The 12,981-nt window shown below is 41.2% G+C and overlaps 2 protein-coding genes across 3 annotated transcripts; one reads left to right on the top strand and one right to left on the bottom strand.

Moving 5' to 3' along the window:
* The first annotated feature begins 3,349 nt into the window (after window positions 1-3,349).
* On the top strand, window positions 3,350-5,699 carry LOC121719624 (B-cell receptor CD22-like). Its single transcript, XM_042105417.1, has 5 exons — window positions 3,350-3,562; window positions 4,286-4,546; window positions 4,699-4,970; window positions 5,207-5,297; window positions 5,416-5,699. The coding sequence occupies exons 1-3, from the start codon at window positions 3,433-3,435 to the stop codon at window positions 4,851-4,853; spliced, it is 546 nt and encodes a 181-aa protein (XP_041961351.1). The 5' UTR covers window positions 3,350-3,432; the 3' UTR covers window positions 4,854-4,970; window positions 5,207-5,297; window positions 5,416-5,699.
* A 355-nt stretch (window positions 5,700-6,054) lies between these two features.
* On the bottom strand, window positions 6,055-8,319 carry LOC121719529 (B-cell receptor CD22-like). Of its 2 annotated transcripts, none has more exons than XM_042105250.1 (6): window positions 7,872-8,319; window positions 7,538-7,774; window positions 7,149-7,415; window positions 6,977-7,067; window positions 6,783-6,843; window positions 6,055-6,514 (listed from the first exon to the last, which is right to left on the bottom strand). In XM_042105250.1, the coding sequence occupies exons 1-6, from the start codon at window positions 8,131-8,133 to the stop codon at window positions 6,368-6,370; spliced, it is 1,065 nt and encodes a 354-aa protein (XP_041961184.1). In that variant the 5' UTR covers window positions 8,134-8,319; the 3' UTR covers window positions 6,055-6,367. The 2 variants fall into 2 exon arrangements, with proteins under 2 accessions (XP_041961184.1, XP_041961185.1); XM_042105251.1 differs by having other exon boundaries at window positions 7,209-7,415.
* Window positions 8,320-12,981: the final 4,662 nt, after the last annotated feature.

The raw sequence follows: 12,981 nt of genomic DNA, 5'->3' as shown, positions 1-12,981 counted from the left end.
GCACTTAACGATAAAGAAGTATGTATGTATGCTTGTGTTAAAATTGTTATTATTGAGCAACTAAAATATTCAGTGTCGGAGTGACGATGTAAGAAGCAGAATACAACAGACTATGCTGTTACAACACAGTTAACGCTCCATCAGAAATACATGAGCGTACAGAAAGAACCTTTCGTGCACCTAGTCTATTCATGCAAACAGACAGAGATAGAGCAGGAATTTTAGAGTAAGTAGATGATAATAGACCTCTTAAGTTCGCCTGCAAAAAAGCTGCCATCTTTGAGATCCGGTATATGGTGATTTTTCCTATGGGACAATAACAAGGGGATTTTGAATTATGGCACCTCAACATGAACACATCAACATATGAATAATTTTAATTTTAGACATGTTTCTGAAGCATGTATCATCCAATATCAGGAGGGACTTGTCAAGGACAGCAAAGAACAGGCATGTGCCATGGAGTGCATGTGAGTGTGTGTGTGTGTGTGTGTGTGTGTGTGTGTGTATGTATTTGCCTTTTTTTGTGTGTGCACACAAGTAGATATTTTTATATATAATTATGAATATACAGTATATATATATATATATATATATATATATATATATATATATATATATATATATATATTCATAAGGCATCCTTCATACACCTCCCAGAGATTCATAAAGGTTCTGTTCTATGTTACTGTCCTCCGAAGTACACACAAAGAAGAGGTGCTAAAAAAAAACAGTGTCATCGCTGTTAGTTCCTGTATATCAGTCCACCACAAGGGTTGCTCTCTACTAAAGTGCAGAGCTGCTTGGGCTCATTTTAATTTTAGACATGTTTCTGAAGCATGTATCATCCCATATCAGGGGGGGAATCAATCACTTGTACTTTTACACATTGAGAGAGAGAGAGAGAGAGAGAGAGAGAGAGAGAGAGAGAGAGAGATTGACTACATGTATGCGTCCACTCTGTATGGTGATCATCCCATATCAGGGGGAAAGCACTTGTACTTTTACACAATGTGATTTTTCCTATGGGACAATAACAAGGGGATTTTGAATTATGGTACCTCAACATGAACACATCAACATATGAATAATTTTAATTTTAGACATGTTTCTGAAGCATGTATCATCCAATATCAGGGGGGACTTGTACTTTTACACAATGAGAGAGAGAGAGAGAGATAGAGAAATAAAGAAAGAGAGAGAGAGAGATTGACTACGTGTTCCACTCTGTATGGTGATCAGAGATTCAGAGATACTGTAAGCTGAACATGCTTGTGCAGTAGTGTTACATAAATGCAAAAAAAAAAATACAAGCCAAGCAACGCATAAAAATGACCATGAAACATAACGGTCAACAAAAGTCATTAACTTGTCAGGAAGCTTTTTTTTTATCGTACTGTGTCAACTTGTCAACCACTGCACACTTGCTGTTCATTGGCAGCGTTTTGTTTGTCAGTTCAACCTCAAAGTATTCCGTATTGAGTAGAGAACAACTTGTTCTGCACACACGACCAGGACTACGACCCATCTGCAACCTTCTATGGTGAGAATTTGCGGCAAAATGATATTTCACATTTCAACATAATGTCAATGCTAAGGTAAATTACTGTCTCTGAGTCTCATAATCTAAGCAGTAAAACTGCACTGTGTTTATTAACTCTGCTAACAACATAAGGGAAATTATCGTTTGTCAAGACTGAGAGTAAGTTCAGTAAGCCATCTTCCTAATCTACATTTGTGAGCTGCCTTATTAGTAATCTCTTGCATTACTTTTATGCACATTCGAGGTGTTAATAGTAATAGTAGCTGTAATAGTAAAATAAACAATGGGTGCCATAACTGCTGATGTTGAAGACTTGAGAAACCAAATCATGGTGTGTCATGAGTCATGATCGGTACATAGTACATCAAATAGGAATTAACATGTAGACATGTTCAGTGACAGGATATATTAAGAGTGTTATTTACATGTGTAGTTTAATTTCCTTGTATGTGTGTATTAGTCATGTCTGAGAAAACAAGCCATTCAGGCTGAAGAAACTGTGGTTGTGGTTGTTCTGTGCCAGCTTTTGCGTTGGTGAAATAGTGTGCGCGTGTCTGTGTACGCGTCTTTGTGTGTGTATGTGTGTGTGTGTGTGTGCAGGGCCGTGTTTCTTGGTGTTTTAAGCCCCCAACGTTGTCCTCAAGGCAGCGTTAGGCAAGGGCTAAGTAAGAGCGCGCGTGTGTGTGCAGGGCCGTCGCGGGGGGGTGGGGGGGTGAGGGGGGTTTGTGAGGTGCACAAATAGTTTTTAATAGCGTTTCAACTTCGAAAAGCTACGTTCACCCGATGCCAATCACTAATCCCATTTTCAAAATTTGGGAAGGTTCGTTCAATCTTTTTAAGTTATAAGTGCAGTAGCGTAACACATCTTGGAATTACATCTCGAATAGCCTATAGCCTCAGCTCCTGGAAGAGGTCAGTGCACTATGTCCTGGGACATAACCCCCATTGTGACGGCCCTGTGTGTGTGTGTGAGAATGAGAGCCTGTGCGTGTGTGTGTGTGTGTGTGTGTGTGTCTGAGAGACTAAAAGAAGGAGAAAGGTTCAGAGGAAAGTACAGCACAAAGTCTCTGTCGAGTTGAGTCGGATATTAAGTTATGCTTTGAATCTGCATCAGATAATGAGTTTGCAGTCACACACTCACACTCAAACAGTTATAGCCTGGCGCACTGGCTACAACATAGATGACCAAATGGGCTAGTTTTCTAGGGTTGTTTATTTAACAATAAGTACATAAACAAAAGGGAAAATAGGACACCAAAGTAAGAAAAACTGCAGGAAGGCGTGTTAGCCAGAACACAACTCTCTCCTGAAGTCAAGGGCTGGTGTGTTTTTAAAGGGCTGGCTCCACCCACCCGCAACAGGTCTCACCCGTACACAATTACAGAGCATGCTACTATGCAACACAAACAAACAAACGGGGAAACAGCACCACCAAAGGGTAGATAAGGGACATAACACACACACGCACACACACTTTTTATGAAGTTATTTTACAATGAAGTATGTAGCATGAAGTATGCCCGTACACCCCAATTAGAGAGCATGTTAGTTAGTTAGTAGTTAGAATACAGGTGCCTCTGTTGTACTTTACTGCTGTGATGGTCCAGGGTTTCAAAGGTCAATGTGCTGTACATACTGGTAAACTGAGTGTTATTTCTGTTCATATGTTCATTAATACTGAACTGATCTGATGACACCTAACAGCTGTTTCTCATGTCTGAAAGTGAATGAACACTGACAGTGGAGATGCCCTGCTCTTTCACTCATCAGAATAAACCTCATCTCATAGTCAATAAAGTCTTCTGGGAATTAATGCCCGAAAGAACGTGCCATTAGCTGATCTCTTAGATAAAACAGAGTATACAGGTCGAGTGCAATACAATACAGATATGAAGAAAACCTGCACATTGATGCTGAGTGATGTGAGAGTCACAGATACAGCTGACTATTATACCAGGATTCAAACAACAACACCAGGGGAAAATTGGCAATCAGCTGGTGTCACCCTCATCGTCAAAGGCAAAAGCAAACAACTTCATTATATCAGACATGTATACTAAGCACAAAGAAGAAAGCTAAGTCAATACAATACATATTACCATTAGACATGCATTTTAACAGTTACAGTATAATGCTAAACTCCTAACTCCTCAACTCCTCAGACTAATAGAGGATTTGTAGATACCATTTACCTACATTATTTCATGACATTCTTAGCTGCCCCCATGTACTAACCTTAGAGAGGATTTTTGTTTTGTTTTCAATGTATAAATCAATGTATAAACCTTGGTTAATACTTGGTTAATACTCTCAACATTATTCTGATATCATATTACCTCCACTACAGGCCTGGTTGTCCACACTTTTGGAACAGCAATTGAGGGAAAATATGTTAAACTGAGCTGTAAGCTAATTTGATTAAGATGGGCACTCATTTTACAAAAACATGTACACACTTTAGTAAAATGTGTGCATGATTTACCAAATTGAGAGCACAAATTAGGAAAATGAGCACACAATTAAGTAAAATCAGTGCATATTCTCTGGATATAAACTACACACCTCCAGGGTTCCATAGTAAGGAGATATGAGCACCAAAAACTAAAGAAGACTGAAGTCAAGATAAGAAATCTTAGCATTTAGTCAACAGTCATGCATTGTAACAGTGACTGAACTCGCCAGATTATTTCCTAATGATTTTGAAGATACTGTGTACTGACATTATTATTATGTCCCTCTAAGACTTTACAGACCTTGTAGTCCAGATGTCTAGAACAGAAGTTGAGGGGGAATATGTTAAACTGAGCTGTACTAGCCAATGCACCTTGAGACAAAACTCCATGTTTATGTGGAAAAAGGATGAGGAAGTCTTACCTGGCACATCAACAAACAACAACGAGCTGATATTCTACAACGTCAGGATTGAGGATGCAGGCAGCTACTCATGTGTATTAAATCACCAAGTGGAAAGTCCATCTCCTCCAGTGAAGCTTGATGTCCTGTGTGAGTACAAGAGTACATCTGTGAACGACTGACTTTAACAAACAGTTTGTAAAACAAAAGTATTACATTACTCCCCTAACAAAGTAATACATAATGTGGGCAAACCTACATCCATTGTTTGTGTATTCTTATGTCAAATATGTATGTTCTAGATCCTCCAAAGAAAATCTCAGTTTCTGTCAGTCCTGCTGATGAGATACTAGAGGGCACTTCAGTGACTCTGACCTGCAGCAGTGATGCCAACCCACCAGTGGAGAGCTACAGTACACCTGGTACAGGAAGACTGGAGATGAAACTACTGAAGTAGGATCAGCGGAGACCATCACCTTCACTCTGAACTCCACCACTGTTGGACTTTACCACTGTGAGGCCAAAAATAGGATTTCCTCAGAGGATTCCCATGCTCTTAAGGTCTCACTGGCAGGTAAACATTATTAATTCCTCACAACTTTGTCCCAATAGAGATCCTTTATGAGATACTCACCTTCTCCTGCATCTTTGGTCATTTATTTATATTTGGATTTAATATCCATGGAGTTATGCTAGGCTGTTTATCATTATAAATCAGCCTTATAGCATCAGTGTGTCTGATGTGTTTTCATTTCTAAAACGTTTCAATACTCATGGTCTCATGCAGGATTGTGTTTGTTTATAATTCAGGCTCGGGATGGCAAAGTATGGCTGCGATAGCAGGAGGAGTTGTTGCTTTCCTCACAGTTCTCATCGTGGTCCTGGCTGTTCTCATGTCCCGGTGAGTAACAAACACATATTTATTACGAATACTCAGGAAAACACTGCTCTATTTTTCGAGCCTGATAGAGCTCTGACACGTATGCTCTACCTGAGTGTTTTTGTTTTTGTTTTTAAAGAAGGAAGAAGAATATGTCCAACTCAACCATCGTCTCTGGCAGCACAGTCAGGAATTCACAGGTGTGTAATCGGGGGACCCGTGTGTCTGTACTGATTGCTCATGTGGATTATGGTTACCCATCAGCGATTAGAGAAGTGAAACTACTGAAGCAAGTGCAGGATAGAACAACACCTTCACTCTGACCATGACCACTACTGGACCACCGTGAGGCTTAGTATATTCCAAGAATTCCCCTGCTCTCAATGTCCAACGTGAACATTAAAGGAACTCACAACAGAGTTGGATAGGATGTTACATGCCTCTCGTCTCTGTGCGTGGAGTAACTCGGTAGCTCACTGAGGTCGGCAGATCCATCTCCCAAAAGTGTCAAAGAACTCCAAAATTGTCCTATTTACATGACACTGGTCGTGGGGTTACTTCTTCCTTGCTTTGCTAGCCAATCAGAAGTGGCATAGTCAAGGAGGATCACATCAATATAAAAGTCCAAATATGACAAGATTAACTGAGCAGAATTATTTGTAGCTTTTGCAATTAGATAATTGTGTTAGTTAATATTGTGATTTGCGACTGACATTGACGGGGATGCATAATGTAATGAGAAGTGTGCTGTGTACTGTGTTCAAGTTCAAGTTCAAGTTCAAGTTGGGTTTATTGTCATATGTATAGTGAGCCTACAATACAATGAAATGCATTTTGCTCCACCACTCACATGCAGTATAACAGACAAGGAAACATACAACAGACAAAAAAAAAACAACAGACATAAAGTGCATAGTGCAAGAAAGTGCATCAGCTATTCAACAATCTGACCGCCTGTGGAAAAAAAAAAACTATGTGAAAGGCCATCTTAAAGTGGAAATGAAGCAGTGAGAACTGTGACCATTTTTTGGTTGCTTTTTCATTTTTGAAGATACATGGATTTTCATTAAAAACCCGAAATTCAAGTAGTTTCAGAAGTGGACTGTTGCGTACACCACCTCCTCCTGCTGCAGCTGGACTGTGGAGTCCTGCTGCTTTCTGGAACTCTTGAACTGCACGCTGGCGTACTGGGCATCAGCTGGGTCACCTGAGTCCACCCTCTGGGCATCAGCAGAACCCTGCAGGGAAGCAAGGTTTTTATTTCAGTAATGCAATGCATGATGGGTAATCCATATCAGCACAGATGTTCAGTAGAGACCAATACAGCATCAGCTGAACATATGAGGATGGTGCACTTGGCAGTGTACAAATGGACAACAACTGCGTGCATGGTTTTGAAAGTGGTACCTCCCAGCTAGTGAAAAGGGCAAAAGTGTTCCCTTTAGTACAATTCATTTGTGTTCCCAAAGGTAGTAGTGGTGATTGTGTAATCACCTGATGACGCACCTGTGTGTTTATGTCTCTGGTCCTTGAGTCACTAGTTGAGCTGAGCATGTTCCTCTCCCTCCTTTGAGAAAATAAAATAAACACACAGGCAACATATATAAAATATGATATAAGACAACATATGTGATATACTATGATTTACTGATATGTATCAGAGCTGGATTGTAGAACAGGGAGTTTGTTTGAACACTCACCGAGACATAACAACAGCAAGGACCACTATGAGGGCAATAGTGAGGAGAACAGCCCCTCCTGCAATCAGAGCTACATGCTGCCTCCATGAACCTGGTTCATAAACACACACACACATTATGGAGTCATGGGCACTAGCAGTGCAACTAGCAGTGCAATTAAATAAATATTTACCTGCCAAAGAGACATTAACTGCAGAGGAGTTCTGAGAGGCAATTTGATTTGTAGCCTCACAGTGGTAAGGTCCAGCAGTGGTGGTGTTCAGAGTGAAGGTGATGGTCTCCCCTGAGCCTACTTCAGTAGTTTCATCTCCAGTCTGCCTGTACCAGGTGTAGCCCTTCACAGGTGGGTTGGCAACACTGCTGCAGGTCAGAGTCACTGAAGCGCCCTCAAGTACATCACCAGCAGGACTGACAGAAACTGAGGTGTTCTTTGGAGGGTCTTCAAGAGTTATATTTCACATAAGAATTCACATTTTTCACTAATTAACCATCAATGTAGATAACATAATGGTTTGTTCCAATAAGCAATACATGGTCCAAGCATGTTCCATGTTTACTCACACATGATATTAAGCTTCACTGGAGGAGATGGATGATCCTCGAGGCCTTTTAATGCACAGGAATAGTTGCCCTCATCATCAGTGCTGATGTGGAGTATCAGCTCTTTGTCGCTTGTTTGTGCATCAGAGAAAATGTCCCCATTCTTTCTCCACATTAAATGTCCCAAAATGCAATGCTTGCAGCTCAGTTTTACTTCATGTCCCTCAATTGCTGGTCCAGAAATCTGGACTGCAAGATCTGTAATGTTGTAGAAGAAATCAAGATGAGGAATTCAACATTAGACAACAACTAAACGACTCATTAGAAGATATTGTATTCTACCTGTTGACTTTACCTTTGACAGTGAGGTTGACATAATGTGATATTGTGTTCCTTGAATTTGTTTCAATCCGGGCATAATATTGAGCTGTATCTGTGACTCTCACATTACTCAGAGTCAGTGTGCAATCAGTTTCATTATCTCTACTGTACTGCACTCGACCCACATATTGTGGGGTATAGAAAATATCAGGGGGTAGGAACCCCAATACATAGTTGATCACCCAGTAGACTTTAGTAACAGTTTGACCAGCAGGGGGAGTGAATGAGCATGGCATGACCACTGATGATCCACTCACAGCACAGATACTGTTATGACTCCTAGTCACCTCCCATTCTTGACCAGAAAAACCTGCAATTCAAACCACACATCATAATATAATAAAGGTGTCCTGTAGGAAAAGAGTCAAAACTCAAGTTGCACTCTTGCACTTGCGCTTGCTATACCTTCTGCTCTGAGGATAAAGTGAGTTTATAAGTATATATACTCTTTTGATCCCTTGAGGGAAATTTGGTCTCTGCATTTATCCCAATCCGTGAATTAGTGAAACACTCAGCACACAGTAAACACACAGTGAGGTGAAGCACAAACTAATCCCGGCACAGTGAGCTGCCTGCAACAACAGCGGCGCTCAGGGAGCAGTGAGGGGTTAGGTGCCTTGCTCAAGGGCACTTCAGCCGTGCCTACTGGTCGGGGTTCGAACCGGCAACCCTCCGGTTACAAGGCCGAAGCGCTAACCAGTAGGCCACTTTGCTGCCTGCTTTGCAAACAGCTGCCATGTTGTAAAGCAACTATACAGTCTCATGATACAAACAAAAGTTATTGTCCCTGACAGCAGCAGTCTTCCTGTTTTGCTGCTTCGGTGATTTAGCTGAGCAGGTCACACTTTACCCATGCACTATTTTTTTGTGGCTGGATTTGTCTGCAAGAGCAAGAGACTATCAGTATGGGTTTTCTTTCCAGAATTGTTAAAGAAGCCCTATGCAGGTCTGGTTATTCCTTCACTGTTTCTGGGTTTTCGCCGGATTTGGGCTCGCATTTTTCATGACATAGACACATGACACATTTTCGAGGCGCGATTAGATACTCCGCTTACTCACATCCGGATTTACCCGGTCCGGGTTCAGAAAGTTGCATATTTGTTTTTTCCGTGGAGAAGCGATAGAGGGAGACGAAGCACAACTTTGTGTTTTTACAACCCAAAAAGTGTTGTAGAACCATCAGAACAACTCTGAACCTGCATAATTAAGGTCATTTTGCTAAAATTATTGCATAGGGCTTCTTTAATATCTTTAATATCATTATGGATAATCAATTAAACTTAGCCATAGACTAAACTCTCCATTTCATTAACTGTCATTAATGCTAATGCCCTGCATGTTCTGCCACGTGGTTCACAGTTCACCCTGAGCTGCACATGCACTCTCTATTTATAGAAAAGCTGCTGGGGGATCTGTGAGGCTGACAGACATTCAGAGCAGAAACATCTGCACCTGCAATTCAAACCACACATCATATAACTACTTCCCTCACACAACTATAAGTAAAGGTGTCCTGTATGAAAAGCTGTGAACATTTAAACTCAAGCTGCTCACCTGCATCAACATGCTGGGAAGATACAGACTTGGCTGGTCTCACTGAAATTTAACACTGTATGTACACTGAAGACAATAAGGCCTTGACTGGAGCTAAGAATGGTTTGTATATCAAATCTATCATGGGCAGATTTACCCCATCCAGCAGGTCAGGTCAGCTCTTTGCCTCTGATGAAAATTTAGGCAAATTGGCAAAGTTTTGTAAAAGCACTCAGTATTACAATGTAACAACTATATGTAGGTACCCACAAATACATAATGCAAGTACAATGATAGTACCTGATAGTACATGTTGTTACACAGGTTGTACCACTGTACCTAATTAGGTAGGTACACTGTAACAGCGACACATTAAAATAAAGTGTTACCTGAAAAGTTGTCTGCAAAGGCCTATAAACAGGCCCCTTGTTGTAATAGCCCATCTCAGGGCTGATGTGTGTTCCCCTAACAGCAGTAGTCTGGCTAATGTCCTTTGCTGCTTCTGTGGTTTAGCCGAGCTGGTCACACCATAGACTAGTCTATGGGTCACACCTTACCCACAGCTGCCCACGCTGCAGACGCTGCACTCTGTTTTGCAGCTGGGTTGGTCTGGAAGGGCAAGAGGCTACCAGGAAGGGCTTTCTTCCTGGATCGTTACTTTAACATTATGGGCAAAGGAGGTGTGGGGATCATCTTTTATTCTAGGAAGAACTCTTTTAGTCTTAATCCCTTCCTTGCTAGATAGATAGATAGATAGATAGATAGATACTTTATTGATCCCCAAGTGGAAAGTCAAGACTCTTGCTCTACATTTAGGCAATATATCTTGTAAAATTCCAGTGGTTCACAAACAATTTTTTTCATTCCCCCTTTGGAGGTGGGGAATTTCCAAGCCCCAACTGACCCCATCACCCCGGCAAAATGGTAACGTTAAAATATTAGTTTCGCATTTTGGTTCCACGTTACATTTCCTGTCTCGGTCCACTGGATCTGATGTTATTTTAATTCATATGTCGCTCTGTTTAGGACTCCTACTTTTGTGTGTGGCTATTTTAATAATCTTCCTTGTCAAAAAAGGCATTATGAAGATAGAGATAAAAACAAAACCAATGTCCTCCTTTTCATTCCCATCCCACAGTGGGACTCAGCCCACACGTTGAGAACCACTGTACTATTCACACTGAACTACATTGTTTCATTGAGCTGTGATTATTACATCACATTTATTCCTCTTTCTGCATCAAATGATTATTTCACTCAAACTGTTAGACTCTGGTCTCTGTATATCACTAAACCATGAGATGTACAAAGATGCAGAAATTACACTCTATTATCTATATCAGCATATAAAACATCTCTCATATCTCTATTGTATTCACTGCATTCTCTCGTATTAGCCATGGAACATGTGTACTTACCCAGGGTTCTGGACAGGATGAGAAGAACAGACAGAGACCAACAAGGCGCCATTTCCACCATCACAGACACAGTGCCCTGCAGACTGTAGCTTGAGTTCTAATGATGTCTTGTGTTTGTTACTGAGAACAGGAAGAGTGCTCACGCCAGTTTTTTTTCTCCTGTGGTCAGTCTTTCTGATCACAACATATGTAAAGTGTGTGTGTGTGTGTGTGTGTGAGTGTGTGCTTCTGTGTGAGTGTGTGCTTCTTTGTGAGTGTGTGTGTGTGTGTGTGTGTGTGTGTGTGTGTGTGTCTGTGTGTGTGCGTCTCTGTGTGTGTTTTTGCATGCACATCAGTTTGTGTTTGACAGTCTGTGTGTGTGTGTGTTTGCACATCAGTGTTTGTCAGTGTGTTATTGTGTGTGTGTGTGTGGGCCCTCCCCTGCAGTCCCCTGCCTGATGAACCCATGTTGTATTTCAGGTGCAATCACCATTAACCACCAGTAGGGGGTGTTATCACACTGTTAGATACTACACAGAAAGATCCATAATTGGACAGTGAAACCTTTTTTGAACATTTGCCTTCACACAACAGCAATGTATCTGAAGCAAAGCAATCCAAATGTGCTTGGTTAGTTATCACATTAAGCATTTTGGAATTACAGCCATTTTTACACATTTTACAACATGTACTTCTATGAGTAAAATTATCATGTCTTACAGTTATCCATTTACACTATGGAATTCTGATTCTGTAGTGTAAATGGTGAGTTCTGCCTTAATAACAGTGCTACGCCCTCTCCGTGTCCTCTTTTCTCCAGCCGTTGCATCACCGGGCTGTCTGCAGCTGTGCCCCAAGCATAGTTAACTGTACATCCTATATTCGCCTCATTCACGCCATGGCCATTGTAAACCGAAACGAGGCATGGTACACAAACCACAGGAATGTTGTGTTTTCTAGGTGCCGAAAATGCATTAATGATATAGTCAGTGTACCCTGTAGCTTCATTTTGCTTTACACAATGTCGGGCGGCCGTGTGAATAAAGCGAATAGACAAGAAAAGTTGGATTGATGATTTTGCCTGCAGACTTTTGTCATTCCAGCCACCATGTGGTGCCAGTGGACATGAGAAAATAAAAGTCAGAAATAAAAACTAAAGAGTTGTTGTGTTTTGTGTCCACTCTGGTGTCTACAGGGCTCCCGTAACACAGTAGAGATCGCTACTCCTGTAGGTGTGGGTGCGCTCGTCTTCGGACTGTGAGGATTTCACAGGGTAAAAGAGGAGGTATGCGTTTTGTGACTACTCTGGTGTCTAAAGGGATTCCCCTTAACACAGTTGAGTTCGCTACTCCTGTGTGTAATTGTCTTCGGACTGTGATAATATCACAGGGTAAAAGAGGAAGTATCTTTCAGTGTATGTGTCTCATGCGAGGGCCCCTTTTCAACGGGTTTAGGATGTACGATAGGTTTTCTCTATCTGAATCAAATTCCCTAATTTGGGGTTTGGGGGCTAAGGAAGGTGGACTACTTCAGAGTCACTTTCTATCTCTTAGTCGCTGTTCCCTATTCCCTTGGTTCGTACTTCAAAATGTTCAACTTCACTAAAAGAGGAAGAAATTCAGAGCTGTATTTGCAAGAGTTGTTTGTCATCAAAATCTGAGAGAGGTCAGAAACTCACTACGGACTTTCGTCTGGCCGTCCAGATTTGAGAGAAAATCAACTACCCTATTATTTGGGGATTCTTGTCAAAATTAAATTAAAGCTCCTTTTTATGACAATTCTTGTAACATATAAGCACTTCAATTGACCACAACGGATCTATAACCATTTAAGTCATATCTCTAAATACACATGTATTTATCAGACAGATTTCCGTATCCTCGCTTGAGTGTCTGATGTGCGTTTAGACCACAACGGGTCCTAGACCTTAGTTTCAGAAACAATTTTTGACAACAAATAAATTTGCTAACAAAGCCTATTTGGTTTTTTGTCTGCCCTGGAGTATAGGACTTCCCTTCCTAAATGCCTGGCTGAGTTTACTACTCCTGTGTGTGTCAGTGCGTGCACAGTATATTTTTGCCCATATACAGTGTCTTAGAAAGTAGCCCTCAAACGGACGCTTACTCACGGAGCGAAGGTTTTTGGGGCAGAGCC

The sequence above is a fragment of the Alosa sapidissima genome, chromosome 9, assembly GCF_018492685.1.
Source record: "Alosa sapidissima isolate fAloSap1 chromosome 9, fAloSap1.pri, whole genome shotgun sequence".
NCBI classification, from domain to species: Eukaryota; Metazoa; Chordata; class Actinopteri; order Clupeiformes; family Clupeidae; genus Alosa; species Alosa sapidissima.
This window is presented reverse-complemented; position numbering and strand designations above follow the sequence as displayed.